Source organism: Solea senegalensis, linkage group LG11, assembly GCF_019176455.1.
Source record: "Solea senegalensis isolate Sse05_10M linkage group LG11, IFAPA_SoseM_1, whole genome shotgun sequence".
NCBI classification, from domain to species: Eukaryota; Metazoa; Chordata; class Actinopteri; order Pleuronectiformes; family Soleidae; genus Solea; species Solea senegalensis.
In genome coordinates, this window is record NC_058031.1 from 10899953 (window position 1) to 10927672 (window position 27720).

The window sequence follows — 27720 nt, forward strand, 5'->3', positions numbered from 1 at the left end:
GTGTTATTTTCCAGTTATTGTCCGGCTCTGAGCTTTCTGCTATGTGCATGTTCACATCAAAGGAGCTGAGATCGCGAGCTACTTATCATGTGAACACGAATCATGCCCACAGAGCCTGGCTATGTTGAGCCTCCTTCGCACTAAAGCCCTCAGTTCTACTCTTCATATAATAACGAAAAAAGGAATTTGCAAAAACCAAATTTGGGTTGTTATTTGGTTTTGTTTTTCTTGTTTTTTCTTTTTTGATGCTGAGAGCAAAATCTGTTTTTCCTTATTTGGTTCAATACAAAAAAGGAAAAGGGGGCGCTGTTTCCGTATTTTGGTTTTTTGATTTTGTCAGAAATACGGATTATACTTTAGTACCCTGACCGTCGTGGAATAACTAGCGACTGCTGAACTGCTATGTGCTGGTCTCAACATGTGCTTGTGTCTGGACAACGTAGCATAAGGTGCAGTTCAAAGGAGCTGAGCAGTGAATGACCACAGTCATCCTCGGCCTGGGGCGACCAGGACTGCTGGCAGCCACATGGATGCTGTCTGTCCCACCTGTGATGATGTCCTCAATAGTGCCATCCTTGCCCTCGTACACAGGCCGGTGGTCTTTGGCTTGCCTCTTACGCAGCTCTGCGATCAGCTCATGCTGCTGCTGTCTCTTCTTCTGGGCCTGGACCTAAAGCAGCAGAGAGAATATTTGTACCACGCCACAAAACTTTATTTAGCACCGAGTAAATACTCAGTTCCCTTGCATGCACTTGGACTGTACCTTAGGGTCATGCTGTTTAGCCTCCTGAGCCATTAACTTTTCTCTCATCGCTTCCTCCTGCTTCTTCCTCTGTTCGTTGTCTCCCACTGCATCCTGTTGAGCAGAGATAAAGGTGTCTGGTCTTTGACAAGAAACGGCGGCCGAAATAAATCCACTCTTTGATTAATGACGCCAAACATTACAAATGCTTCCTCATTTCAAACACACACAAATGCACATACTCAAATGAACTGTTTGAAAGTCAAGAAGATCAATATCATTTGCATGTCTGCATGCTTATGCAACACCACTGATTTCATGTTAAGTACACAGACAGTGCTCGTTTCTAACAAACTGACTTATCTCAATATTAACTTTTAAAGACACAAAATTAACCCTCAGATGCACACAAAAAAAGCCTTGTGCTGCACATTTCCTTGAGCAGATCCCATAAATCCAAACCAAGAACAATCTCAGGAAGTGTGCAGTGTGGTGGGGCAGGGCGAGGCTTTCCCAGAGTAAGAAGGGAGGAGGGAAGAAGGGGGAAGATCCAGTCTAAACACCACAGCTGCAGCTCTAGAGTTGGACCCAGCTGGCCTTTCCTGTTATTTGGCCTCACAGTATGCGCCACGTCCTGTGGCACAGAGAGCCAAAGGTCTGCCCTGCTACGCTGTAAGACAAACCAAGGACCTTCCCAACTGACCAGCAGAGAAAGCTGCACCGTGTCAGTAAAAAAGGGAGAAGAGATACAAGACTTTACCTCTGCTCGGTGTCCTCACCTTGTAGGCTTTGATGAAGCGCACAAACACAGGGAAAAATACTGAGGGTGGAGTCGTCTTGGCACTCTCTCCGAAGTAGTTCACCACATTGTTGAAGGCTTCCTAGAATTGGGAAGGACAGTGGGAGTAATGTTTGTAAACACTGTGGTGTAAGAATTCATGATTTCATTTCGAGTGTTAGAGGTGAGTGAGCTGCAGGATGGTTAGACGTTTTGCATTGTGTCTATTTTCAGTTTTTTCCAGCGAATACTGGAAGGTGAGGACAGTGTTTGATACCTCTGCTGTCTTCGCGTCCTTCTGCAACTTGTCCAGCTGTGTATCACTGGACTGGACAAAGCCTTTGAGCACTGAGTGGTCATGGAGACTGCACTCTCTCCGGATCAGGTCCATGCCTTTACCCAGTTCTCGAACATCCAGCAGCACATTTTCCAAAGATACTTCACACACAGTCGACACAGAAAACATTTTATTCACAGTTTATGCGCAGACATTTCTGTAAAGATGCTGAACATTGTTACTGAAATAATATCAGTGAATGTTTTGTAGGTTTGTTGTGAACTCACCTGCAGCAGCTTTATCCACAAAGTGCAATTCATTGTAGAAGTTGGCCAGTTCAGGGTATTTCTCTTTCACAATTAGGGCAATGTAATGGAGCAATGTCATTTTTCTGTCTGTAGATTTAGTGTCCAGCAGCTGTGTGATAAAAAATAAATGGCCTTATCATCAAAAAAGAAGTGTAACAATAAAATAGTGAGTTGTTAATGACGATCTGCAATCACATTCCATCAAAGGTTTTACTCACCAGATCAAGACTTTGTAATTTGAAGCCATAAACACAGCCTCGCTTGCTGCTATTCATGTAATTGCCCAGAGCTAAGATGATCTACGAGTAAACCAGACAAAAGAATAAATGTGCCACTCAAATGCCCCGTATATAAAATGACCACAAATCAACACCTCTTACCTCAAGCATTCTCTTCATCTTTGGTGAAGATTTAACTGATCCGGAAGCAGCAATGATTGCATTGAGCTGTGGAGTGAGCAAGTTCACATTGTCCGCAAAGTTGCCGACAAAGGTGATGATGTTCATCCTCTGTGTGAGTCTCTCGATCTTACTGAAAAACAACATGAAGCGATCCTCCTCCGCGAGCTGGTCCAGTGGACGCCGCTCACGCTCGTACTGACGCAGCACCTTGACCTCTGCCTCTGTGGGCAGGAAGCGCATCAGGCACTCCACAAAGTCAACAGGTAAGGTCTTGAGGTCAAACCTGAGAAAACACAATGGATATCAGTAGCTTGTTCTATCCTGTCTATGTTTAAAACACAACGAGTTAATGATTATGTGTATACTTCTCGATTGCTTTGCAGATTTCCTCTGTGGTCTTGTTTGCCTTTCGCAGTGTGATGGCTAGGTTTTTGGAGCGGTTGGCATCTAGGAGGGTGACTTTGTTTACTGCCTTTTGGGCAACTTTGCTCTTTGTGCAGGCGAGATCCACAACAGGACCCTGGGCTCTGGTCTTAAAGAGCTCCTCAAACCTCTCTAGATCCAGTTCCTGCAGGAGAGTGACAGTCAACTTATTATTCTAAGCCTGAAAATATTTAGTCTTCTTACATCAATTCAATTCATTTTATTCGTGTGAAAGTAAAAGACTTAAATGAAATCCTCAGTGATGACAGCATATACAGAGATTTGATTCAATGTTTCCAGACACAACAGGAGCGTGTTTTCACTTCTAGCCATTAAGGTGATTATGATTACATTTGCTGAATCCATTAATCAACCCATAAATGTATACAAACAACTCTTCAACACAGCTTGAAAAGTGGGAATATTACTGATCCATCTTAGGATCACATTCTAAATATATCAATAAAAAACACTCTCTTCATTAGATTACAGTAGGCTTTAAAAAGATTCCTATTATGTATTGTATACTTTCACATATTAGCTTGTGCATTAAGTTTGCAACACTGACGCTGCACGTCCTCATCATCTTCACTTAAGTCAGTCATTCCCAATAATGTGACCCAAATTCCTTATTTAGCACGTGGTCTGCATTAAAAAAGAAACATGATTTTGATCTTGTTTGTTTTTAACAGTCATAACTACATTCTTTTTAGAGTGAAACTGCGCACCAACGTAAAGGCTCAGTAGGAAAAGCGCAAATGCAAAGCAGGATTTAGAAATAGCTGACACAAAATGACATGACAGCTGGTGAGTTTGTAGCTCATGTTGCCAGCACTGTCAATCAAATATGATCAAACCACACCCACACAGACCTGATGAAGCGCCACACCTGAGCTTTAAACTTCATTCACACAATAACACTTTGAGAGTCAGTGAACTAGTTACAAATATAGATTGATTTACCTCGAGCACACGTTCATCATCGATCTCATTGAAGACTGTGCCTTTGATCTGATTGGGCTTCAGGGCCGTCCAGTTAAACACGGGCAGGCGGAACTTAGTCTTGATGGGCCTCTTGATTCTGATAGCTGCAAAATATATACATGTCATAATGTTTGCCGCACTCCCTTAAGCAGGCTAGAAAGTCGAGATGCCCGAGTGTCAAGGTGTGACTCTCACCTGAAAGACCCAAACTAAGGATAACGGAGGGAGAAGCATCTGGCAGAGGAGGAGCAAGAGGAGGCGGCGGTGGTGGAATTGGTGCACCCATGCCTGTAATTAATGTAGAGGACAATATTAAAATAAATAATTACATAAATGTTATTTAATTGTTTTAATTTTTATATACATTTTATTGACGTCATCTTGTAGATTTTGGTGTCCTTTTTAAATCTTACATTACATTTTATTTTATATTATTATACACTTTGTAAACCCTATGTTTTATTTTCAAAGACTTTCTTATGTATCATTGTACATCTTCCATATACAATTTTTAAAGTATTTGCGATTTTAAGTTCCTATAAAGACAGCTACTGCAAAAGACTGATATTAACTGCATGCACTGCACACATGCACACATGCACAGAGGAAACGAGCCTTGTTTCCTTTTCCTGTCTGTGGCAGAAGAACACAGCTGTGATCCATCACCTGAATTAACATACAAATTAAAATAGAGCTCCGCTGAGGCACTGTTCTCTAAATGAGTCAACTTTCACATCTATGTGTCACCAGACATAGTCATTGTTACTCATGATCGCTCACCTGTGGCAGAGGGCAGGGGAGGAGGAGGTGGTGGTGGTGGGGGAGGCGGGGGAGGAGCTTCACTGGCTGGTGGTAAACTGGTGTCTGGTCCTCCAAGTTCTGTTGACACTGCTGTAGGACCCAGAGAGAGCTGCCCAATGTCACCCAGAGGGATCCCCAGGCCGCCACCACCCACACCACCACCACCACCACCTCCACCACCCACACCAAGAGGCTCGATTGCAATGTCTCCATCAGGTTTCTTGTGCAAACGAATGGTGCCTTGCTGTTCAAGCTCCAGCAGCCTCCTCTCGATGTTGAAGTGCCTCTGGAAGGCAGCATCCTTCTCCTTGATCACCCTCCTCAGGGTGTTGACCTGCGTGTTGGTTGACTCGTATGTCTCCTGAGAAGTCACCAGAGGGCGATAAAGAGCACAACACAATGACTGCACAACCCAAAGACACGTCCTGTTTCCTGCTGACCTAATTTGCTATCACAGCAATTTAACTACATCATATGAAATGGATCTTTGCTATGACACGCGGAGTGAATGAAATGTGAGTTTAATTGGAGGCTCTTAAGCAGCAGCATGCATCATTCGGACAGCAGATTACCCGTATTGCTTGCAGGTCCTTGTCTTTCTGAAGGAGCACTTTCTCCAGATCAGCTACCTTCATCATTGTTTCATTCTCAACCTCCAGCAGCTTCTCCGTCACCTGGAAAAAAGAATGACAGAAGCGACAGAGAGATGAGAGACTTGTGAAATGAAGAACTGATCGACAGCCCAGACACCGCTTCCAGATCCATTCCCTCTGACGCTCTCACACTGGGCATCATCAATAAGAAATAAGATACATGCAGCAGCATGATACAGCAAGAGGATGATATAGCATTTGGATTTCCACCAGATTACACGTGTGTTATAGGAATTCATGGGTAATCTTCACCCTAATCCTCCCCCAGCATTCATGACTACTGAGAACAGAGTTTGTTATGAAATTCCTCAAGTGATGTCAGGGCTGCCTACGACCTTTCCATGTGAAGAAGGCCTTTGCAAAGCAGCGTGGGATACAAAGGCAACTGCACAGAAAGGACGAGCCAACAGAAAGAACAATATTAAGATTGTTTTATGCACAACATTCTCCAACACGCTGCACCCCGTCATTAAAGTGAACCACTTGCGAAATGCAAACACAGAGTAGATTTCTAATTACCACGTAGACCCAGCCACGTTAACTACATAGCTGTTGAACCACAACAATCCCATAAATGGGACCAGAGAGCGGTGTTGGTGGTCCAAACCAGGCAGTGCACTTACATGAGACAGGTGCTCCTCCAGCTCGTCCACCTTCTCCAGCGCTGCATTCTTGGTCTCTGCATCTTCCAGCAGACCACCCACGTCAAACACGTTATCCAGGTAGGCCTGGATCTGCACCGACAGCTTGTCACTCTCTGTGTGTTTACATTTCTGACATGAGGAGAAAGTGGATCAGAATCAGTCATATGACACACAGTGTACTGTTCAAACAGGTCCAGTTTGACCAGCATCTTTTCTCTTTACCTCCAGGTACTCATCCAGCCCCAGCTTGGTGAATTCATACTGCAGATGGACTCTGAAGTTCATGTCCTCAACTGAGTGGACAACGATGTTGATGAACTGCATGCAAGCAACCTGCACCAATGAAGCGACAGATTTAGATTCAACTGTATTAGATGAATCCACATGTGTATACTCGCAACAGATATAATACATTATGTCTAACATGAAGCTTGACTCACCATGAAGTCGATGTTTCCCTCCTCACAGCGGAAGTAATCCATCAGCCTCTCAAAACGATGCTTCTCTTTACACACCTGATAGATTGAGTAATACGGAGGTTTTTACTTTTGTATCCCAAGATCTCAGTTGTACTCAGTCGACTCTTTTTACAACAAAATATTTCTATATTCTATCTATATCTATATCAAAATCCCCTATTCGATCTATCACATCCTAGTGTATGCATGAGAAGTGACGCTAGTGATGGATAGATGGATTTTGGACAAATTCTGACTGAAAGAACACTTTGAAAACAGACAAACTTTCCACAAGCTTTGTTTTTTTTGCTGTTGCTGTTTTGTTTTGTTTTACATTAAAACATGTCTGATAAATAACACTTGTGGACCTGAATTAACATGGCTATTTCGGGATATTCCAAAGTTTTGGAACCTTTTATTAATGTAAAGGCTCAGTGACTACCACCACTCAAATACTCTCTTGTTTTGAGTAGTGGGTTAATTAGTTTTGTGAGTCTCTGGGGCTTTGGATTGATTTGATTGTCTTGTTCTGTGTTTAGATGGCAGTGCAGACAGAAACTGGGAGGCTAAGCGGACCTTTGTGGTCTACTGGCTCCCATCAGGGGCTTGATCTTTATCAATGTTCAGGTTTGATGCACATCTGATGTTGTAATGTGACTAATAACCTCAGACAGACCCACCGCCACAGGCCATGCTTACACCCTCAGCAGACAGAAAGTCTCCTCAAAATTCAATTCATTTCTATTTGTACAGTGCCACATCAGTGATAAAGGAATTAATGGCATTGGATATACAGTATGTCATTTTCTCATCATTTTTTTTTATCATGTTCCATCCCCACAGGATTAGCAATATAATACCATTAAGCTGTCAACAGCTTTAGATGGTAATGGAAACAGAATTCATTTAAATGTCGCTCTGGGCACCTCTTTGAAGTTGTCAAATGCTGAGAGGATGATCTCGTGACCTCCACGGACTAGACAGACAGCAGCAAGCAGCTCAAGAACTAAGGCTTTTGTCCTAGAATTACAAGAAGTGTTTATTAGACAACATACCTGGATACATTCCAATTCAACCAGAATTTATGACTATGCATTTGATCATGAAAACATGCGCAAATACATCAGAAATGGGCTTAAATGTATAATTCATACTCATGTCTTAATTGCTTTTTAATTGTTTACCCATGTAAACTTTATTATGAAGTGATCAAGCCCAGTGGTTAACCACTAATCTCTCTTTAGTAAACATTCCTTAAACATTCTGTATATAGTGTTCAGAGATAAGCCAAGCCCCATGGAGAATAAGAAGCATATCATATGAACTGGCTGCAGGGTTTCCCCTATTGTTTGGCCCAGCCCTATGGAGACGGGGGCCTCAGTTCTTACCGTGAGTTCTTATTGTTCATGCTGAGAGCAATTTCATTGACCGCGTGTGCGTGGGACATGACCATATTGAAACCATACTGCATGAGGAGGACACAACAAAAGAGAGAACAAGGTTGGGTCAGAAAAATCTGGGTGTATATGCAGCACGATCCTCACATTTATAGTCATCTGACAAAATCTATGTGTGTTTGTGTCTTCGAGCGTTGTGGTTTGTTACCTGATAGTTCATGATTGCTCTCAAGCACATGATGCACACATGCACATCATCCTTTTGGCTCACAAGGCGGGAGTTTTTGATGGTTTTGGTATTTGAGGCTGAGCCATAGCTGCAACAGATGGCACAAGTTAATATCTGGTAGCGATTCAGTGATCGAACTCCTCTCAGGGCTTACATTAGATGTGTTATTAATAATGGCTGGTTTCTGTAGTTTGTGTTTTAAGTTTACGACTCTTATTTGAAGTGTGTTGCATGGAGAGAAACAGAGAGAGAAAATTACAGAGAGTGAGGTCTGACAGAAAAAACTTAGATGGCTTTTGAGGTCACAGATGCATCATGGGAGCCTCGTTTTGTTGCTGAAGTCGACAGCATACAGACCAAAACTGCTGTTATGCAACTGTTGTGCACAGTCATTGTGTGCCTATTTTACTTCTGGTGGAGTTTATAACTGGCTTTGACATTATTTCATAATTCAGCAGTTTTAAATAATATGCATTTAAAAATATTTTGAACACTACTATCATGGATTTTTTGGGGGGGAATCCAAACTTATTCTTTAAGACTTTTTCTTTTCATAAACCCTGATAAGTCTAAATTCCATCTAACATCTTTGTCTGCTGTTTGTGTACAGCTTAGTGACAAAGAAAGTCCAATGAAAGGCCAATCACAACTGTCCAATATGAGGTGCCGCTCCCAGCTGGCTCTCATCTGAAGACACACATGTGGACAGATGTGGGAGGAATACGAACAAAGTGAGACACAGTGCAAAAGGGTAGAAACTTCCGATTTCGCTCTCCTAAATGGCCCATCGTCTGGTTGAGTTTGTGCAGCAGAGGTCATCAGACCATGATTGTATCAACCATTTCAGGCATTTTACCAAAATCAGCACCAAGACAGCTGGTTGACATGCCAATATATGTTTACAGCATTCAAGGTTAGCAGAGCAAGGCAACGAGGACAGGTAATAGCGGGGAAGCTGGCTTGGAAATACATACCGGAGAACAGACTGGCGGGCAGAGCGCACCAGTGTGTTACAGAAGGGTTGGGTGCCTGTATGGTGCAGATCCTCTATAGACCTGCTCCAAGATTTAGCCTTGTCCAAGAAGCCTTCCTCCCCATTCTCCAGCCCCTCAAAATCAAACCTGGGCCACATACAGACAGACAAACAAGCCGACACAGAGGCAAAGGGTGTACATGAGAGGCAGGGGGAGCTTAGGTTAGTGGGGCAGACTGGTAGAGAGCCAGGGGTTATCACAAGAGGTTTCATCAAGCTGCACAATAAAGCCCAGCACACAGATTTTAACCCATTCAGGTTAAGGATAGCTCAAGACTACACCACATAGCCTCTGTCCAGAAACAGATTCAGTTTGCCAAGTATGCACCAAGGTATACAAACAATGCAATGTGCAAAGGTTTCATCACAGATGCACAAGCAGTTTATTACAGTACACAGTGAGTTAACCCAGCAGCTGGATTCACGGCCCAACCCAGTTCCTTAGAAAAGGTTTTGTCCACGGTCAAAGAGGTGTGTTTGTGTCAGCGTGTATGAAGTGTACTCATATAAAAATACTCACATGACAGCACACTGGGCGAAAGACAGATACTCCACCAAGATGTCAAGACCTCTGTTCTCATCATTGAGGAACTCCCTGACCCACCTGTGACGCACAAGAATTAAGAGGGTCAGGAGGGCACCAGATCCAGAACACACCCTTATCCTTTCAGACTGGATGTTACCCGTTAGTGGAGAAAAGGAGAGCGATACAAACACTGGCAATAATCTTGTTTATTAAAAACTCAGGTCATAGACATCCATCCTTTCCATTAATAAAAGAAAAAAGTAGTAACATTTATTGTGTTAGGAGAAATGTCCTGGCATACTGGGCAAATATTGACTAAGAATATTAACAGTGAGTGATTAAAGAAGAATATTAGAGAATCTGTTATATGACTGTGCTATGTTTGAATTTATTTATTCAGGATAGACCCTTGAGATGAATCATCTCATCTTCGAGGGGTCCTTGATATATGGAGTGAAATCTTTGAGGCAATGGATGACTGTACAATTCAGCCTATATACACTTGCTATGTGATGTTTTACAGAACAAATAATGTATCAACTAATTAAGCAAACAAAGTAGCAGATGATTTAATAATGGGAACAAAATTGTCCATTGCAGTCCTACTACACTGCATTGGACCCTTTCTCCCTGTCTGAGTAAAGGGGGTGTCGCTTCCATGACTGAAAGAAAATGGCAAAAGTGCAATGGAAAGAAAATTAAAGGGAGACCCCCAAAACCCCCCCCAAAACCCCATTTAACTCCAGTTTTCTGGAGCGAGAAACAACTCCAAACAAAGTCCCATTTCGATGAGAGATGGAATGTGGAGGGCATGACGCTCAAGGAGCTGGGCTCACTTTGAATCTGTGACAGCCAACAGTATGTCTGCCTCCCCCACAGACCCCGTTCCCCCTTTTCCTCCTCCCTACAGTGGGCCTGTCTGAGGACGGGCAAGGGGGTGGTGGTAGAATTAGGGTGAAAGGTTCTTAAAATAGTCTTGAAATGTTGGTCATAATGACAAACTGCTGGTCAGCCAATGGCAGGAAAGCAATCAGGAATCTCAAAGTAGTGGAGGGAAGGAGAGAGGGGAAACAGGAACAGAGGTGAGCAGAGGAACTGAAGAAAGCAAACAAAGCAGTAACATGGGTGCTGGGAGGGGGACAAGGAGGCGGGTTTGATCATCAGTTTCCTGTCTAATACCCCACCTCTCCATTCTCCCCTCTCTCCCTCCTTGCCTCTGACCCCCCGACTCCTTCCCGTCCTGCTTCCTCTCCCTCCTCCAACTTTTCTCCAGCTAGATGCTATTTCAGATTTTCTTGGCAATCTCTGGAATAACACATTACAAAGGGCCCTGGACCAGACACACAGTAAACCAGCATCTGCTACGCTTAATCCCACCCACAGAAGTTTTTCCCTCTGAAAATAGCACTCCCTTTTTAACTTGCCTTTGAGCCTTTTCAGGGAAATAGATTGAATATGTCAAAAACAGAATATGAGTAATCCGTGGAGCTCTGTGAATGCTGTGGAAAGTCAAAGGCCTTTGTACAAGGCTCAGTCACTGCAGTCACTTTTATGCAACAGTATCTGTCGGACGTCAAAATTCACACCTACATCGGTGAGGCCAAAGACTTAAAAAGTGTGGCAAAGAAATACAATGCATTGTTTGCTTTAGGATATGAGAAATGTATATTTAAAAACAGCATCTTGTGTGTGTGTGTGCATGTGTGTGTGTTTGTGCTTTTCAGCATTGGTCAGCCAGGCTTCCTGTCCCTCTGGCACACACAACAAAGCTTCCTGCTCAACACCATGGGGGAGTGGACGAGGCAGCACAATGGCTACCATCTGGGCATTATGAGGACCAGCTCTATGAAGTGGAGCTGCAGAGCTTGGCAAGTTAGAAACAATGGAGCAGATCAGGGCACCAGAGAGAGTCTGTGCAGCAGGAAGAGCACTTCTCTTTACAAATGAAAACAATAATGTGGTTTCCTCATGAGCTTTGTTCACCAATAAATGGATTTCATTATTTTGAAAAAAAAGGAGTGAGAGATAAAATTATTACCCAATGTGATTTGTCCTCAGTGATATCTCGAGCTCCCTTAAGACTTTTGTGGATTCCTGCACCCGCCTCCGAAACTTCTGTGGGACAGAATTAAAGCAGAGAATGAGTTTTGCTGCAGATTCGTCATAGTCCCAGTGTTATTAAAGGTCCAGTATGAAAGAATTACTGACATTTAATGACGAGACTGCGGGACTACTGTATAAGAAACCCCTTCCCTTTCCAAGCACGTCAGGGAACTACGGTGGCCTTCACATATCAGAAAGGCAACTAATATCAGAGAAACTGGCACAGTCTCTCTGATATATGTATATATGCATAGTAAGTGTCTGATTCATCTGTTTAGGTTAATGTAGAAATATGGTGGCCTCTGTAAATGGGAAGTACATAAAAGGCTTACTCTAAGGCGACAAAAACATAATTATCTTTCTTTTAAAGTAGTTATACACTTGTACAAACATGTTTCACATCATTTCTGACAATAAACACTGGACCTTTAAAGAGGTTCATGGACCTACATAAAGGTCATTTGTATCACCCCACCTTGCGAGTGGCTCGAGGGTCTAGGTATCCACGCAGCTTCTGGATGTAGGTGTGAGGAGGATTCTTCACTTGAAACCTCTCCTGAACACACACAACAAAAACAAATTGTAATGTGTGTTTGCTGAAGGTGTGTGTGTATTTACTTTTAAGTACAGGCTTGATATGTTTTTTTTTTTGTTTGTTTGTTTTTAAAGCACCTGGTCGCAGATCAGGTCCCATTTCTTCTCATTGTCATACTGCCTGAGGAGCCGGGCTTTGTCTGGAGGCAGGTTCATAGAATTCTGAAAGCATAAAACACAAGCATTAGTTTCTTTCATAACTGCACGTTTCCCCTTTTTTTTTTGTTTGCTTGATTATTTATAGTTGTGATGTGTGTCACTGGGATTTTATAGACTTCTGGCGCCAAAGGAAGAGCACAGGACGTAAGTTTTGGGGACTTACACATGACCTCACTTCCTGTGTTGACATTCAGCATCCTACCACAGGAGATGATCAGTGTCTCCTCTGCTCTCCTCCTGAGTCTCAGTATTGTTCAGGCAGTATTTTGCGTTTAATGACAACTGTCACAGCGTGGGCCTGTCAACAGGCCTGTTAAATACTTTATCTTAGAACATGGCAGGACGTTTTAGTGTGGCTCAAATTAAATCCCACATGCTCTAAATTGTGTTTGGAGACAAATCATCCGCAGTGTTTTATGTCCTTAAGACCACGGTAAAAAAACATAACACAAACTAAATGACAGAAGCTTTTGACTAATTGCTTCCTTGAAGCAGCCAAAACGCTTGAAAAATGAGGAAGCACAACAATATGAGAGAGTTTGCCAGCCCCTGAAAAACTGATTGCCTCAGCGGTTCTTTTTTGAAGAGACATGAGTGATTGTTTGGTAACCCTCATTTGCACCAGTTCCAACAGTACCTCATAAGCCTGGCCACAAATGACCAGTCAGCTTGACTTTTTAACCTGTTGCTATAACTCAGGCTGCCGTCTAACACACACCACCACCACCCAGTCCCGTTAACCCATCGCAGGCCAGGCATGATGTTCACACTGGTATTTGGATGTATGGAAAATGACACACACTTGTTCCTATGACTAACACGTGGACAGTGGTGGAATATCACATGCATGTATTTTACATTACTTTTCCACATCAGCTCGACATTGCTCGCTCAACACGACCATGAATCATGTTGGGATGGAGGTACAGTAAAGGCGTGACTGACTGCGTGTCTGGAGTTTATGAAGCTAACTCATTTCTCATGAAATAGCATGGCATACAATAAACAAAAGCAGCCATAAACTGCCAGAACTCATTGAGAAAACAACATTTTTAAGAAATGCAAAAATAAAATACCAGGCGGTTCATTAACAGTAATAACTGTAGAAAATGGTGCCAGGATGTTACTGTGCCTATGGGGCCTTTGAATCAACTTGCTTTATAAATCCTATATAGAAGAGGCGGGAGACACAACATGCATACCAGATGTTCAGAATTACAGGAGGAATGTGTCCTGTTTATAGAAGTAGTTTTGAAGTAGTAACATTTCTCTTGTCTGACCTCTGAGCTGCTTTCTGCTTCTCCTCTGGTCTGTCTTCGAGGATTGCCGCAATTTCATGTTATATAAAGTTTTAAAAGACAGTTATTGACCACATAAAACACTACAAAGCAAATAAATAGATAACAATGGATAAAACCGTTTTCACTTGTTGACAACAGTAAAGCGATTTATTATAAATTCACGACAATAACACCTAAACAATGAGTTGAATTATTGATTATTTGATTGGTTCTGATTGTTTATTTTTATTGTTTTGTTTAATTTTTAGTTTTAATTTGTAAAGAGAAATTAAGAGTGTATGTATATATATATATATATATATATATATACATATATATATATATATATACACATACATATATACACTCTTAACATATATATATTTATTTTGATATATATTGATATATATTTTTATTTTTATGACCTAAACGCATCAAGTGTACAATGTGGATACTTAATACACTAGTAGACTATGTTCCATAGACTTTTCACACAGAAAACCCTAATAGACCCAGTTAATATTCATGAGAACTGCAGCTTTGAACTCAAACAACGATCAGTAAATGTATAAGAAAATGAAGTCCCTATCAAAGCTATTTCTTGTATCATTATGAGCAAAGAACACTGAGTAACGCCACTATTGTTTAAAAATGTCAGTTACAGCCTCAGGTAATATAAACGACTGCAAACAAAGTGAGACTGTGTGCAAATGGGTGTGAAGCCACAACTATTCAAAATTACAGGTACAAAAATATATTGTTCCAGGTGAACTTGAGCAAAGAGCAGAGTTTTCTTCTGTGACAAGGAAAAAAGCAGAGGGGGACGTTTCCTTTCTCACTAGATTTGGGAAATTTGAGCCAAGTAACCCAATTGGGCTAATTTCATTTCACTTTCTCCCACAGTGATACCATCTCGCACTTCCTGTTTTTACCAGAAGCTAAAAGCAGTAGTTTAATGGAAGAAGCAGTGGCTGCTTTTAGCTCCACAGCCACCGGCCCATATTGGGGATGAAATACTACAGAGATGCCAAATATATTTGTTGCCTGTTATGTTGCCATGTTGCCCACATACACTCTCCTCCAGCAAGGCCTTTCTTGTTTGACCTGGGACTGGTTTGACAAAGGATTCAATGTGGAGCTTTGTTTTGTTTTGGTACTGTGCCATTCCCATCCTTTGACATTTGAGATACTTTTTTTTTTTCTACGTAAAGAATTGCTCACAATGGCTGGTGGGCAGGGTCAGTGTATGCCCCCTGGTGCTGTGTGGAGCGACATCCAGTGAAAAAAATAACACCAGTGCACTGCTCGACCAGATTAACTGGTTCTATTATCACCGCTATATCTCTCAGTAGACCCCATTGTAAGCCAGGACTCGAGAGTGAGTTACCAAACCGAGCCGAAGCGAAGTATTAAACACTAATATTACTGAATCAGCATTTTATATTGACGCTAATTTAATGTTTTTTACGACATAAACCATTTAAAGATGTTATAGCTCTAACAACACAACTATTGATTTCTTTTTTTCGGGTGCAAAAGATTAACCAGATATACTGCACATTGTCATTGGTTGTGGTCATACAATAGTATCGGGTAATTAACCTGAAAAAGGAGAAGGTATTGTGCACAAACAGACTATAGAGCGATAAAGTAGGACAAGCATTACGGGGGGAACGATGTTGCAAAAACAGCTCAGGCCAAACAAGAGGGGAGAAACTCAAAAAACAGATAGACATTTGAGCCATTGACAAAGGAAGCCTGATGTTTTAAAGAGTTGTTTGGGGTCACGTTGCTGGTTAAGGAGGCATGGAGAGTCCAGAAGAGTAACAGGGGACTCAGCAGAGCACTTGTGTCACGCACAGACCCTTACAACTGAGGGGGGAAGTGCTAGAAAGCCCATGGTCACTGACTCCAGAGTCAACAGGGCAATCTGCATCTACTCTCCACTGGACAGTGTCCTAAGTGTCCCCAGACAGACATGTGGAAAAGAGCGACAAGAAGTTTCCTCCTTGATCTTTCTCACAGCTTCACAGTTAGGATGAGACACAACACCTCCACACTCTGCCGGCAGAACTCACTCAGCCAATTTGTGTTTTACGAGGACACAGCATTTCCCAAATTCACTCCATGAGCCGCAGACGTTCAATTTGCATGCCTTCTGCCGTAACGTCATGGCACTGCTTTGATTTAAGAGGGTTCCATTCTCTTGGGTGTGGGATCAATCACGTTTAATCTACTTTAATCTAATTTCTTGAAGAATTCTGGTGAGTAGGTTCATTTAGATGTCAGTTACATTTGCTGACTTTGTAACAAAAGTTTCCTAAAAGGAAACATGGTGGGCTATTTGACTTGTGTTTTACTTTTCCAGTATTATACTGTAAATGTTTGGTCTGGAATTTGTTGTTAGATAGAAAAAGAAATATACAGAAGAAGAGATAGCGAAAATCGTTCAACTTAACATCTTATTATTGACTTAATTTATAGTATTTTTTAGCATTTTCATAGTATTTTTTTTATATATATATATGGTGTTGTATCCCTGACATAATAAATAAGGTAATACTCTTCATCATCCATTAATCCACAAAATATTCTTCATCTAAATCAAATTTTTGTGACTAATATACCCTAAAAGTGATCTAATAAACAAAGGTATTACATATGATTCCCTGTTTTGGTCCTGTATCAGTAGGTTGGAATGGCAGAGCTTTTCACTGGCCAGACAGTAGTTGTCATCGGGTTAGAGGGAAAGGAGTGGGTGTAAAGAGAAAATCAAGCTGGACAGAGCCTGTGGCAGTTCAGACACAGAGGCCCATGCACACAACTCTCTTCACCCCCAAGTCTGACTGTCTGCTCATCAGGGTGGGGTCCAGGAAGAAAGAAAAAAAAACTGCCCCGCCAACATAATCAAGGGTCACAGCTGAACATAACAGTGCACACATTAAAACAAAAGCATTGTTAGTTCATGTTCATGTCAAGTTTCTTGCTATTTTCATAGCCAGCCAATACGCGATTACAAAGGTCAACAATAAAATTCAAAACTGTGAATATCAAAGGAATAGATGGACATTTTTGGGAGATGTACGTGTCTTCTGTTGTGCTCAAAGGTCATATTTAATGTCCAGACAAGATTCATAAAATCCAGAAATCCACCTTTCAATATATCAATTTTACAGGCCATAAATGCATGAAGCACTAATCCAGTTAGTCTTGCATGGCCAGGCTTCTCATGCACTGAGATCTTGGTAGATGAGAGACATAACAGATAAGTGCTCTATTGAAGCATCCGCCAAGTGCAAAGGCAGATGTCTGGTTGTTTATGGATTTAAGAGCTATGAAGAAAACTAAAGAGTTGGACAAACACAAACCCGTTTGTAAGCAAAATGCAGGTGAAATACTGTGGGAATCTCCGAGAGCATTTAATGGGATGTCACTGCAGAACGATCCAAAACAAACCCCGCTGAGAAAATCATTGAAGTTATCATCCAGTTCAGTGTATGCCCAAAACATGATTTACTCTATGCATGGTATTCAAATAAAAGTTTCGGAGGCCTCCATAATACACTAGACCCACACAAATCTTTCACTCGGGTGACTAATAATTACAGACCCGTGTGCAGACGTCTGAAATAGCATCACAGATGCTCTTAGTCATTTCTTATTTTATTATTATTATGTGCCATGTATCACAAACACAAACAAATTCTATAATTTGTTGTTTGTTTCCATCATGTCCCACATGGGCTGCACAGTGATTCAGATTAAAATCCACAATTGTTGTATATGTTTAAAATAAAAGTTATGCTCTACAGTTTTAATGAAGAACAACTAGAACTTGAGCCAGAACTCGTATTTGGCTAGAACTTGAGCCAAATACGAATCCAAATACGAAAAAACTGGTCAGCTGACTAGACTAAATCTAGGATCTGAATCTGGGACAATGATCAGATATCTGCCAAAGTGGCAACATAATATTTGAAACTTAAATTTCCTTCCTTTTGTAAATATTGATCAAACACAACATGCCATACTCGGCTATGTATGAAAAATAACATTTAAGAGATTGTTTCATTGATATGGTAACAAAAGGAAAATACTGAAACAGCGTGCAGCACTTTCTTTGACAGAGTGTGAAAATGGTCGAAAAAGCCAGATAACTGCTCCCTGTCAGGAAGTGGGGCCAACAAGGAGACTACGAAAACACATTGAATATGGGACCTGGCATGATTATATGTTTTCTTTAAGCAAATTAACTGAACATATTTTAGAAATCAAAGTAATGCACTAGTCCTCGCAATGCCAAAGGTGGCTGGATATAGTTCAAAATAAATGTCTCTCTCGGAAAAAAAAGAAAGAAAGAAGAGACATAATAATTAACTGCTACACTCCTGAAGAACGACAGAAGGGGCGAGTGACTTCTGTGTGTCTGTGTGTTGTACTGTACATATCACATTCACTTGGCAGAGCAAGAGCGCATGAGGTGTGGCTCATCGCGTCAGATGACCTGATGGGATGATATCATTCAGGGAATACGAAAGTGTGATTCACACTCACAATGACAGCATCTATAATAACACGGCATGCAAGCTTTTAATTCATGAACGTGGCTGCAGTGTTGGAGTTAGGTTTCCTCCTTTTCCTTGATATTTTGACACAACAGAGAGGAGACAGGATGAGAGGCTCCATTGTTGTTGTCACAGAGCTGTAGAGACTTCCACGGCTCTTCAGGAAATCAAAAGCTGCTATAAGTGATGTAAGGCTTGTTCCGTAGATGAAATATGTAATATGTGTGTTTGTAGTTGTACCTATATATCTTTACAAGGACCGAAAAAGTATAAAACACATGCAGTGCAAATGACAGTGTTGTAATGTAACAAAGTACAACTACTTCATTACTGTACTTAAGTACAGAGCACTTGTGTCACGACCTGGTTTTAGGGTTAGCGTTAGAATTAAGTTAAAGCTTAAGGTTAGGCATTTAGTTGTGATGGTTAAGATAAGGGTAAAGGACTAGGGCTTGGTCTCCGTTGGGGCTCTGGTTCCATTCAGAACCTTGGTGCTGTCAGCACACCATTTATGCAGTACCAAAGGTGCACCACCCTATGTCATCAGTGACGGGCGCTGATGCAGAACATGAGTGGAAGTAAACATGACCGTAACGACATGGCCGACCGCATTGACCTTGTGCAAGTTGGAATTCAGGGGACGCCCCAAACCATCATAAAACATTGTGATGTTTGTCTGTCCTTCTTCTTCCAGTCTACAGCTTACATTGACATGCCCACTGATGACATAACAGTTGGCGGGGAAAAACCAAGTGTTATTTTGTGAACTTTTCAGATTCAGAAGCAATTTATTTTCATTGTGAAAGCACCCGTCGGTTCCGAATTTGGTTGGGGAACCAAAACAATGCGTCCAAAGATAGCTGCACAAACATGTGTTTGCACATCCACTCCCACAGTGTGTCTCTGTGTGCATGGATGAGCGTGTGTTTTTCCCCAGCTCCAAGGTAAACCACCCTGAAATGAAAGCAACAGAGCAAAGTGTGAGAAAACATTGCCCCCTTTCTCTGAGCAGACATCCGATCACCCGAACGCTCTTTTGTGCGGTAACACGAACCAGGCAATCACAACAAAGCATGCACAAAGATGCTGGAGAACCAGGAGGTAGACGCTAAACTCGTCCTACCAGAGACAGAGACTAAAAGAATGGGAGGGGACTACACTTTCAGTGACGCGTCTTTTTTATCAGCTCCTCTTTAATGCTGGTCCTTGTTTACAAAGCAAACAAGCTCACACAGCTAAGCGTTTGTTTATTGGGATATTAACATAACAGGTAAGACATGCACCTCATTTACATGTTAACGTAGTGCTGTACCTACAAACACCACAAAATGTTTAAATTAAAAACAATGGTTATCAACTGTCACAATGTAAATGTGTATATTGTACACAGTCTCATGTTAATCTTGCTTAATTTCTCTACATCAGGGCAACCATTCAAGAGACATTATTGATACATCTGACAATAACCAATCAATATGTCAGAAATGTCAGAAAACTGAGACAAACGGAAATCACGTTTTCCCAAAATCCACGCTGAAGAGTTGTCAGAAATGCTATTTGTTTATTTTGATTCCCTAAAAAAAGGTAATACCGCAGATAAGGGCCAAAACCCAGCGCTTTCTCTAAGTGGCATTAAAACTCAAATCATGGAGGTCTGAATCCCCATTAAGTCAGGAGTTAAGGGAAACACCGTTTACAGCTGTGGTTTTCAGACTCCTGCCCTCACGTTAATCCACTACCTTCTCCCATGAACCCACGTCTGATGGTCTGTGACCTCTGAGTCACTCTGTTGAGAGAAATAACTTTCCCTCTGGTCCCGTCTTTACACAACACACAACTAAATAGACATTCCGAAACCAGTCAAAGCATCAGGAAGTTGGGGGGAAATACCATTTTCGGTTGATAATTCAAGAAACCCATTTAGTAATACATTTATTTACCCAGTGACAGAGCAGTGATTGACAGCGGTGATAGCTGGGTTCAAACTAGAGACCTTTATCATCACAGAGTTCTTTGAAGCCTAACTAACAACCACAGCCTGAGATTAAGATGAAAATGTCTTTATAGCTCAAGGTCTTTTCAAAGCCAGATGTTCCTCAAACATCAAAAGTGAGCGATTTCAAAATGTAAATGTGTTTACGGGACCTTATCACTCTTCATTTCCAAAAAACAGCAAACTATTCTAGCAAAGACTACATTGTTCAGTTTATACATTTCTTACATGTTTGTGTTCCTAGGACATGTGGACACAAAGATATAAGGGATGTTATGACTAAGTTATTAATAAATATGACAATTGGTCATGATGTGGAGATATTTGCTCATTCCTGTATAGCAAACATCCTGTTTGTTCTCCTGCGGGCCTCCATGCAAGGTCCAGCGAAGACCGAGCCAACTGATGATATACACAGGGAATGTCAGGAATGCAGGTACATGAAAGCCTCAGTAACTCTTGCCAGCGAGGCCTTTCCGACACACTACCCAGTTAAACGGATGAAGGTCAGCCGAAGAGAAACGGCAACACATCTGAGCATGAGTTACACTGAAATAAAAGTAGAGAATTAAATTAACTTCCGGAGGATTTATCTCCTTGCGGGAGGTCTGTATTGTGGTGAGAAAAGAGTGATATTTACATAAAGAGGAACACAAACCAAAACCAAAAGAAGATCAACACTCACACTAGAATTCACATGAATCATGTCACCAGTCTCATGTCTTAAAACATTTCCCCTTTGTTTCCCAATAACGTAATTCAGTTGAAAAGTCACAGTAAAAATGCAGAGGAAAAAACAAAACTACTGTGTGCCATTTGTGGTAGGACAGGGTGATAACTGCGAAGGGCAACGATAAAAAAAAAAACAATAGCAGAAGTAGCATCAAATGTAGCAGTGTGACACATTGGCTTACACCAGCTTACAGCAGTTCCTCTGAGTATCCATATAAAAAAGAGCGGAAAAGACCACAAAAGGCACCAGGGGATGAAGAGGCCCCCTTCTAAAACAACACTGACTGACAGAGTCCCCATTGTACTGAGGAGGAAACCACTTCTCCATCCTTCAGCCATGTTGGAGCTGCGTAAGAGCAGCATGCATGCAAAAGTCCCACTGACACCCACAAGTGCACACACACATGCACATACCAAAGAAAAAAAAACAAAAAAATGCTGACATATGCATATAAATGCCAAATGGGAAAGGATGAATGCATTCACACATTGTAAACAAACCCATCTTTCTGGTTTACTGTACAATTTCAAAAATGTGCTTGCCTAAATAACGCTACAGCCAGAAAATGGTTAACATTGGAGCTGGGTGATACGGTAGAAAAAGAGAAAATCATGCATAAATCATGCTTTAGCACTAGAATTTCTTTCAACTTTTTACAGAGCCAGTTGTTTCCGTCGTTATTCAGAATTATTGCTGAGCTAAGCTGTTCCGCTGCTGGCTAAACTTTTTATTTTATAAGTAGATGAGTCTAACATTTATCTTGATCATTTTCAAAAAACAACAACAACCCCAATAAAAAAGAAACCTCAGACACAATCCACGTTGATTGTGGACATTATATCTGCTCAGTCATGGTCCTTAACTTGACCTTTTTAAGTTACAAAAAAGAAGCAGTAAAACTCTCCATAAAGCCCAGGCCAGATTGGGGGAATTGTAGCCTGAGGGTGGAGAGAGCCAGGTGGACAGCCTTGTGCTGAACCCCCCAGCAGGTTCTGCTACTTTAAAATCAAGTTAACTGAATGCACTCAGCTCCCATAATCCACCCCCCACACCCCCTTTTCCTGGGCCATGGTGGGTGGGTGGCTGAGCCAGACAAACACAACTCCTCCAAAGTAAGTGACGTACCAAACACATCTTCTCTTTATAGAAAAGAGGAATGGCAACAATGATATGTGGGAAAGGGAGTTGAGACATAGTACGCACATAAATAAACCACCATTAAGCAAATAAAAATGATTTAGATTATATGTCTAATAAACACATTGCACATCTTGACTCCATTAGTTCCACTTGATTGGCAACTCTCAGACACAGCAGCTTTTCTTTAGACGTCAGTGATGTCAGACGGAGCGCCGGAGTCACATTGTCAGCATGTCTGATTTAATGAACACTGACTTCAATGCTCCATGTGTAGTTCCCCCAACATTTGCTCCAACTTAATGGTGAGACTTCAATTTGAATGAAAAAAAAAAAAGGTTCGATGGTGCATCTACACATGATGCAACGCCGACGTTGGAGAGAAAACAAGATGTGGCGAGTTGAGCAGAATCAGACAAATCAGTTAGGATGTGCAATCAAAGTGGTGAAAATAAGCCTGTGCAACTCCCGTAACAGCTCTTAAATATGTGTGCGCTGCTTAAAAATGCTGGTAAAGTCATTACAACCATGAACAGTGGCACACTGCCAGGTGAAAGGGAATTTTCCCTCTCTGTGTTCTCCTGTGGCCTCAGCCTAGACGAGACCGCAGGAATCCAGTAGTGGATTGGTGCATGGGTTCTTTGAAAGAAGATCCCGGTCTAGACGTACACCTTTTTTTCTCTCCCTCACACACATCTCACATCATTTTCATAAGGATAGAGTCTTACGGAGAGGGTTATTTTATAGGCCCGACCCACAGCGAGTTCTGGAAATGGAAAGGTGGGAGATGCAAGTTAACGAAGACAAGGAGAATGCAACCAGCAACCAAGGCACCATATAATAGATAATAGACATGACTCCTATGCTGTGCATTTCCTTTTGTCTACCTGTGACGTCTAGGTGGATGTGACTTTCACTCAAGTGACTCTCTGTTGTGCATCGGTATAACAGCCTGCATGAACACAGTTCTTCTTGTAGTGCAAACCAACCACAGCGACCAATGGCTTCAATGTAATTTCCTCTGTAAAACGGAGAGAGAGAGGAAACTGCCAGGCAACTGTTTTCCAACCACAAAAGACAGAGCCGAGGCTGTCTCTGACAATGGTGCACTAAAAAACAAGACGAGAAGAAGTGATACAATGACTTAAGCACATGCCGCCCGTTAGAGATGACCCGAGCGTTTTATTAGCAGACCACATGAAGTAAGACTTCGACGGCCTTCAGCCATCTACAGTAGAGAAGTCCTGTTTAAGTAATTACCCCACAGCTATTGCTACACTGCACGGTGAAGGCCGCTGCACCCATGACATCATTATGGGCTGCTGTAATTCCACTGGGATGTCTGTAAGCTATGTCTGAGAGAAAGAGAGCGAGAGAGACAGACAGACAGAGAGAGATTAAGGTTGTGTATTGGCAAGAATGATGAATATTACTATTCTGCGACTGCCCCTCCACCAAAGAGTCTATTTTAAGAAAAACTCAGTTCATCCATAGTAAACAAAAACAATATTTTTATGCAGAAACACTATACAGCTTTCTTTGTCTGGTGAATGAGTGAAAGGAGGGGGACAGACTCAGATGTTTGAAAGCCTGGTGCCAACGAGCTGTCTGTCGAAGGCTTAAATACAACCTTGAACGTGCTTGAAATAATTGGCACCGTACCGCACCACGAATGAAATATCATGATCTTTTCATTCATATCTTATCATAAAGTAGGAAACACATTGATCCAGGGGTGGAAAATGTCCCATAACAAAATATCCACTTAAAGAGAGTGTTTTATTGGACATGGCAGTGACATGTCGCCGCTTACGAAGCCAGAGGTTTAGCAGAGTGAGAAGAAGCAGAGTAAACTCTCATGACTATTTTTGTCATGTAGGATAGCATGGACAGATGTATAGCCACTGCCAGACACCAAAGCCATGCCTTCCTGGACAGCTCCAACCACAAAGACAGAGGCTTCTCATGTACCTTTATCTCACAACAAGGGGCAAGCAGGGCACACAGTGTGTTTTTCTTTCCCACAGAGTAAAGGAAATCTGGAGCTAGAGTTAGGAGAGATTGAAAACTTTTCCCAGTCAGGCATACGACTGAGATGTTGAGTCTGCTGCCTTTTGCATAGGAATCATCTTCTGTGCATGGCTGAACATAATAACAGGGATTGATGTTATGTTGAAGGGCAAACAAATGCAGACTGCTGCAGGCTCTCGGAGTGAGTGAGTGAGTGAGTGAGTGAGTGAGTGTCGATGTAAAATGATTCTCAGTCTTTCTTTGAGGAGAACATGATGGCTGTAGTCACATGAAAAAACCTTACATTTGACGTAAACTTCCTTTTTTATCCACAAGCAGGGAGACATGAGAGTAAAAGGGACAGAACTTGAGCTGTCACAACGCCTCTTAATGTACAATAAAGTACAGTGTATAATTGTCATAATGGCTGAGAGTTAGCACAGCAGTGAGCAGGCGGGCCCTGAAAGGCTTCTTGCTGTGCTAGTGTCTTCATATGAGGACTCTGCTCTATTGACACTGATAGTTCTGGCAAGCAAATAATGGCTTTATTACGGAAACACTGAGGGTCCACAAATTATGGAAGAATGAGACTGAGCACGGATCTCAAGATCTCATCTCTTTAATGTCTGATACTGTAATTAAGGCCTTAAACAGCTGAAGATCATGGCCGGGTGTGGTTATGTGGAAACGTGGAGTCAGGAGCACAAAATAAGCACCTGTGAGACAGCAGCCTCGCACCACTGTTATACCAAAGAAATTAAATAAATAAAGAGATGAGTCGTCTGTTGTTTTAATAAAAAGGACTCTGTAATGTCAGTCTAGATTGAGGTATAGAACTAATAATCGAAATAAATTAAATGTAGATTGTGGGTTAGGACCCCCAATGAATTCAGTGTAGCACATGCAAATATTCCAAATTGTCACATTTATAGGGAGAGCTTGATTAATTGTAGTATAAAAGTGCACTATTTAAATGTCATGGGGTTTAACGACAACATCTCATTTCAATCCGAAACCTCATGTGATGACAGTGACTCTGTTGGACCACAACTATTGCTTTCAAAACTTTGGTTTCGTACAGAAAATCAAGCAAGCAGGTGTGAGTTAGCTTCTGAAGTTAACTGGCTGACTGATCTCTTCGTCAGCACAAAACAAGAAAAAGATTCCTTTTAAGATACAAGATTTCAAAAACCATTTCTCCCACCTCCACCTGGTGAAGTCCACGTTATTCAATACTAATTATGACTGAAAATGAGTGGCAGTGTTTGGAACATTCAAACGATTGATCACACCTCAACATTCAACAACATCTAACAACCCAAGTATATCTCAGTAACTGCAACTAACAAATATTATATTATAAATCATCATATATTATAATTTCACCAACATTTTCTTAAGCGTTTTAAGTCCTGGGTGAAGTTTTCTCTTCTCTGTTTAACAATCAAAAACCTAAAGCAGCCATCGTGAATGTAGTTCCACTTTATTTAAAGTGGAGCCTCACATGGTTTCTTTCCCTGTAAAACATTTGTAAAATTCCTGTTGTGTGGTGAACAAATGAAGCGCCCCTTTGACGTAGTATGACAGCGTCTCCTCAACAAGCTGATGGAGAGAGAAAGTGGGTGTTGACTGTCTACTTACTATTACTAAGTGCTCCGACAGCTCAACTCCAGCCTGATAGTATGTGTGTGTGTGTGTGTGGAGTATGATGGCAGGAAGAGGTGGGTGTTTAAGGAGAGAGGGGGGCACTCTCTCTCTCTCTCTCTCTGGGTGTGGGAGTTTTTGGGGGAATTCAGAAAATGTTGTTTTCAGATGGTTTTCAGCCTACAGCCACATTGAAAAAACACCAAAACAAAACAATGCCAGACAGAGTCAGTGAGTGTAGCCTCCTCTCTGTTTATGTAGAACTAACTATAAGGATACTTATAGACATAATAGATTCCCAAGCCCCTCAATTTAACCTTAAATCTAAGTCCTATAGCCAGTGTTGTAATGTAACAATGTACAAATACTGTGTTACTGTACTTAAGTACAACATTCATATATCTGTCCTTTACTTTAGTCATTTGTATTTCTGGCAACTTTTACTGGACTACATTTCCTCTCACTATCTTTGTTATTGGTTACTACCAAATAAAATCAGAAGAAGAGTTGGTAATGGTCTGTGTTTATATAGAGCTTTCCTAGTCTCGATGAGCTGCTTTACACTATAGTCTTTGCCATTCACCCATCTTTCATACCCATTCACACACTGCAACAAGTGTCTTGCTCAAGGACACAGCAGAGCCAGGAAGTGAACCCACAACTCGTCCTAATCTAACTCCTCCCTTTATATCAGAAAATGACTTTAGATACTTAAGTACAGTAAATGTCATATACTTTAATACTTTTACTAAAGTAATATTATCTTTTTTATATATATTTTTTAAATGTGACTTCTACCAAAGTCATTTTCTGGTAAGATACTTTTACTCAAGTATCCCAATTCAAGACTGGTCCTAACCCTCAAAAACGCCCTTAAAGTTTGTGGAGGGACATTCAAATGATGTCCTCACAGTGTCAACATGTCCTTACAATAAGGGTTTGGGGTTTGTTTTGAGCCAAAAATGTGTCCACATAACATCACACACGCACAGGTATAGTCTACACACCATGTCGTGCTAAGTGGTGAGTTCTTCTCTGACTTAAGAGGAGACAAAAGAACCGCAGGAGAGAGAGAGAGAGAGAGAGAGAGAGGCGGGACAGCTTCATTTAAAGCAGCAGCTCATTATGGACATTAAAGTGTAAACACACGCACTTTCAGATGTAAACACACACAAAAGATGGATGTTTGAGTGTCAGCACAATTCTGAATGTCGAACTCAGACGAATAAATAAATAAACAAACAAGCAAACTCATCGCCAGTGTGGAAGAACCACACTATACAAACATAAGATAAGTAGAGACTTACCAAAACAATGGCAAATTTCTCCTCCAGCTCGGTGGGCTCAGGCATGGGCACCTTCAGAGGCATGATGTGATGCTTCATCTCCGACTGTCCATCCACACTCTCTATATTCCCCATTTTCTCCCCAGCTCTACGGACTCTCTCCCTCCTTCAACTCACTTCAACGATACCAAGGCTAAGCCAACGAGCAACAACATAAAAACAAAATAAAACAACAGGTATTCCAACAATGTCATCAACGGATGAAACCGAGTAATCCACGTCTCCTCGCTGAGATAAAAAGCTGACAGTGCAGTAGTCTCCTATTACTGCCCCCCAAAAGTGCCATTTACAGTGTAATTCCACCGTCCTGCCTTCAAAAACCTTGATTTTAAAAGTGATGGAAGTTCAGCTGCTTTCTCCTCCGGCGAGTATTTTCAGATTTTTCATGCCAATCCATGTCCTTCCCCTGCGACAGACAACTTTCAGTCCCACTGACTCTCAGCTGCTGTTCAACTTTCTTGGCCACGACGTGTTTCCATTCATTATTGTTGTGTGATCCTGA

General features: G+C 41.5%; 1 protein-coding gene across 2 annotated transcripts; it reads right to left on the bottom strand.

Moving 5' to 3' along the window:
• Positions 1-288: 288 nt before the first annotated feature.
• On the bottom strand, positions 289-27720 carry fmnl3 (formin-like 3). 2 transcript variants are annotated; one of them, XM_044038328.1, is made up of 24 exons: positions 27180-27720; positions 12430-12513; positions 12233-12313; positions 11693-11769; positions 9649-9732; positions 9070-9216; positions 8075-8183; positions 7858-7934; positions 7396-7489; positions 6452-6526; positions 6234-6344; positions 5991-6140; positions 5287-5388; positions 4694-5075; positions 4109-4201; positions 3893-4017; positions 2872-3074; positions 2486-2789; positions 2324-2404; positions 2085-2214; positions 1798-1958; positions 1522-1623; positions 764-856; positions 289-670 (listed from the first exon to the last, which is right to left on the bottom strand). In XM_044038328.1, exons 1-24 carry the CDS (start codon positions 27291-27293, stop codon positions 401-403), a joined length of 3249 nt encoding a protein of 1082 aa, XP_043894263.1. In that variant the 5' UTR covers positions 27294-27720; the 3' UTR covers positions 289-400. The 2 variants fall into 2 exon arrangements, with proteins under 2 accessions (XP_043894263.1, XP_043894264.1); XM_044038329.1 differs by lacking the exon at positions 9070-9216.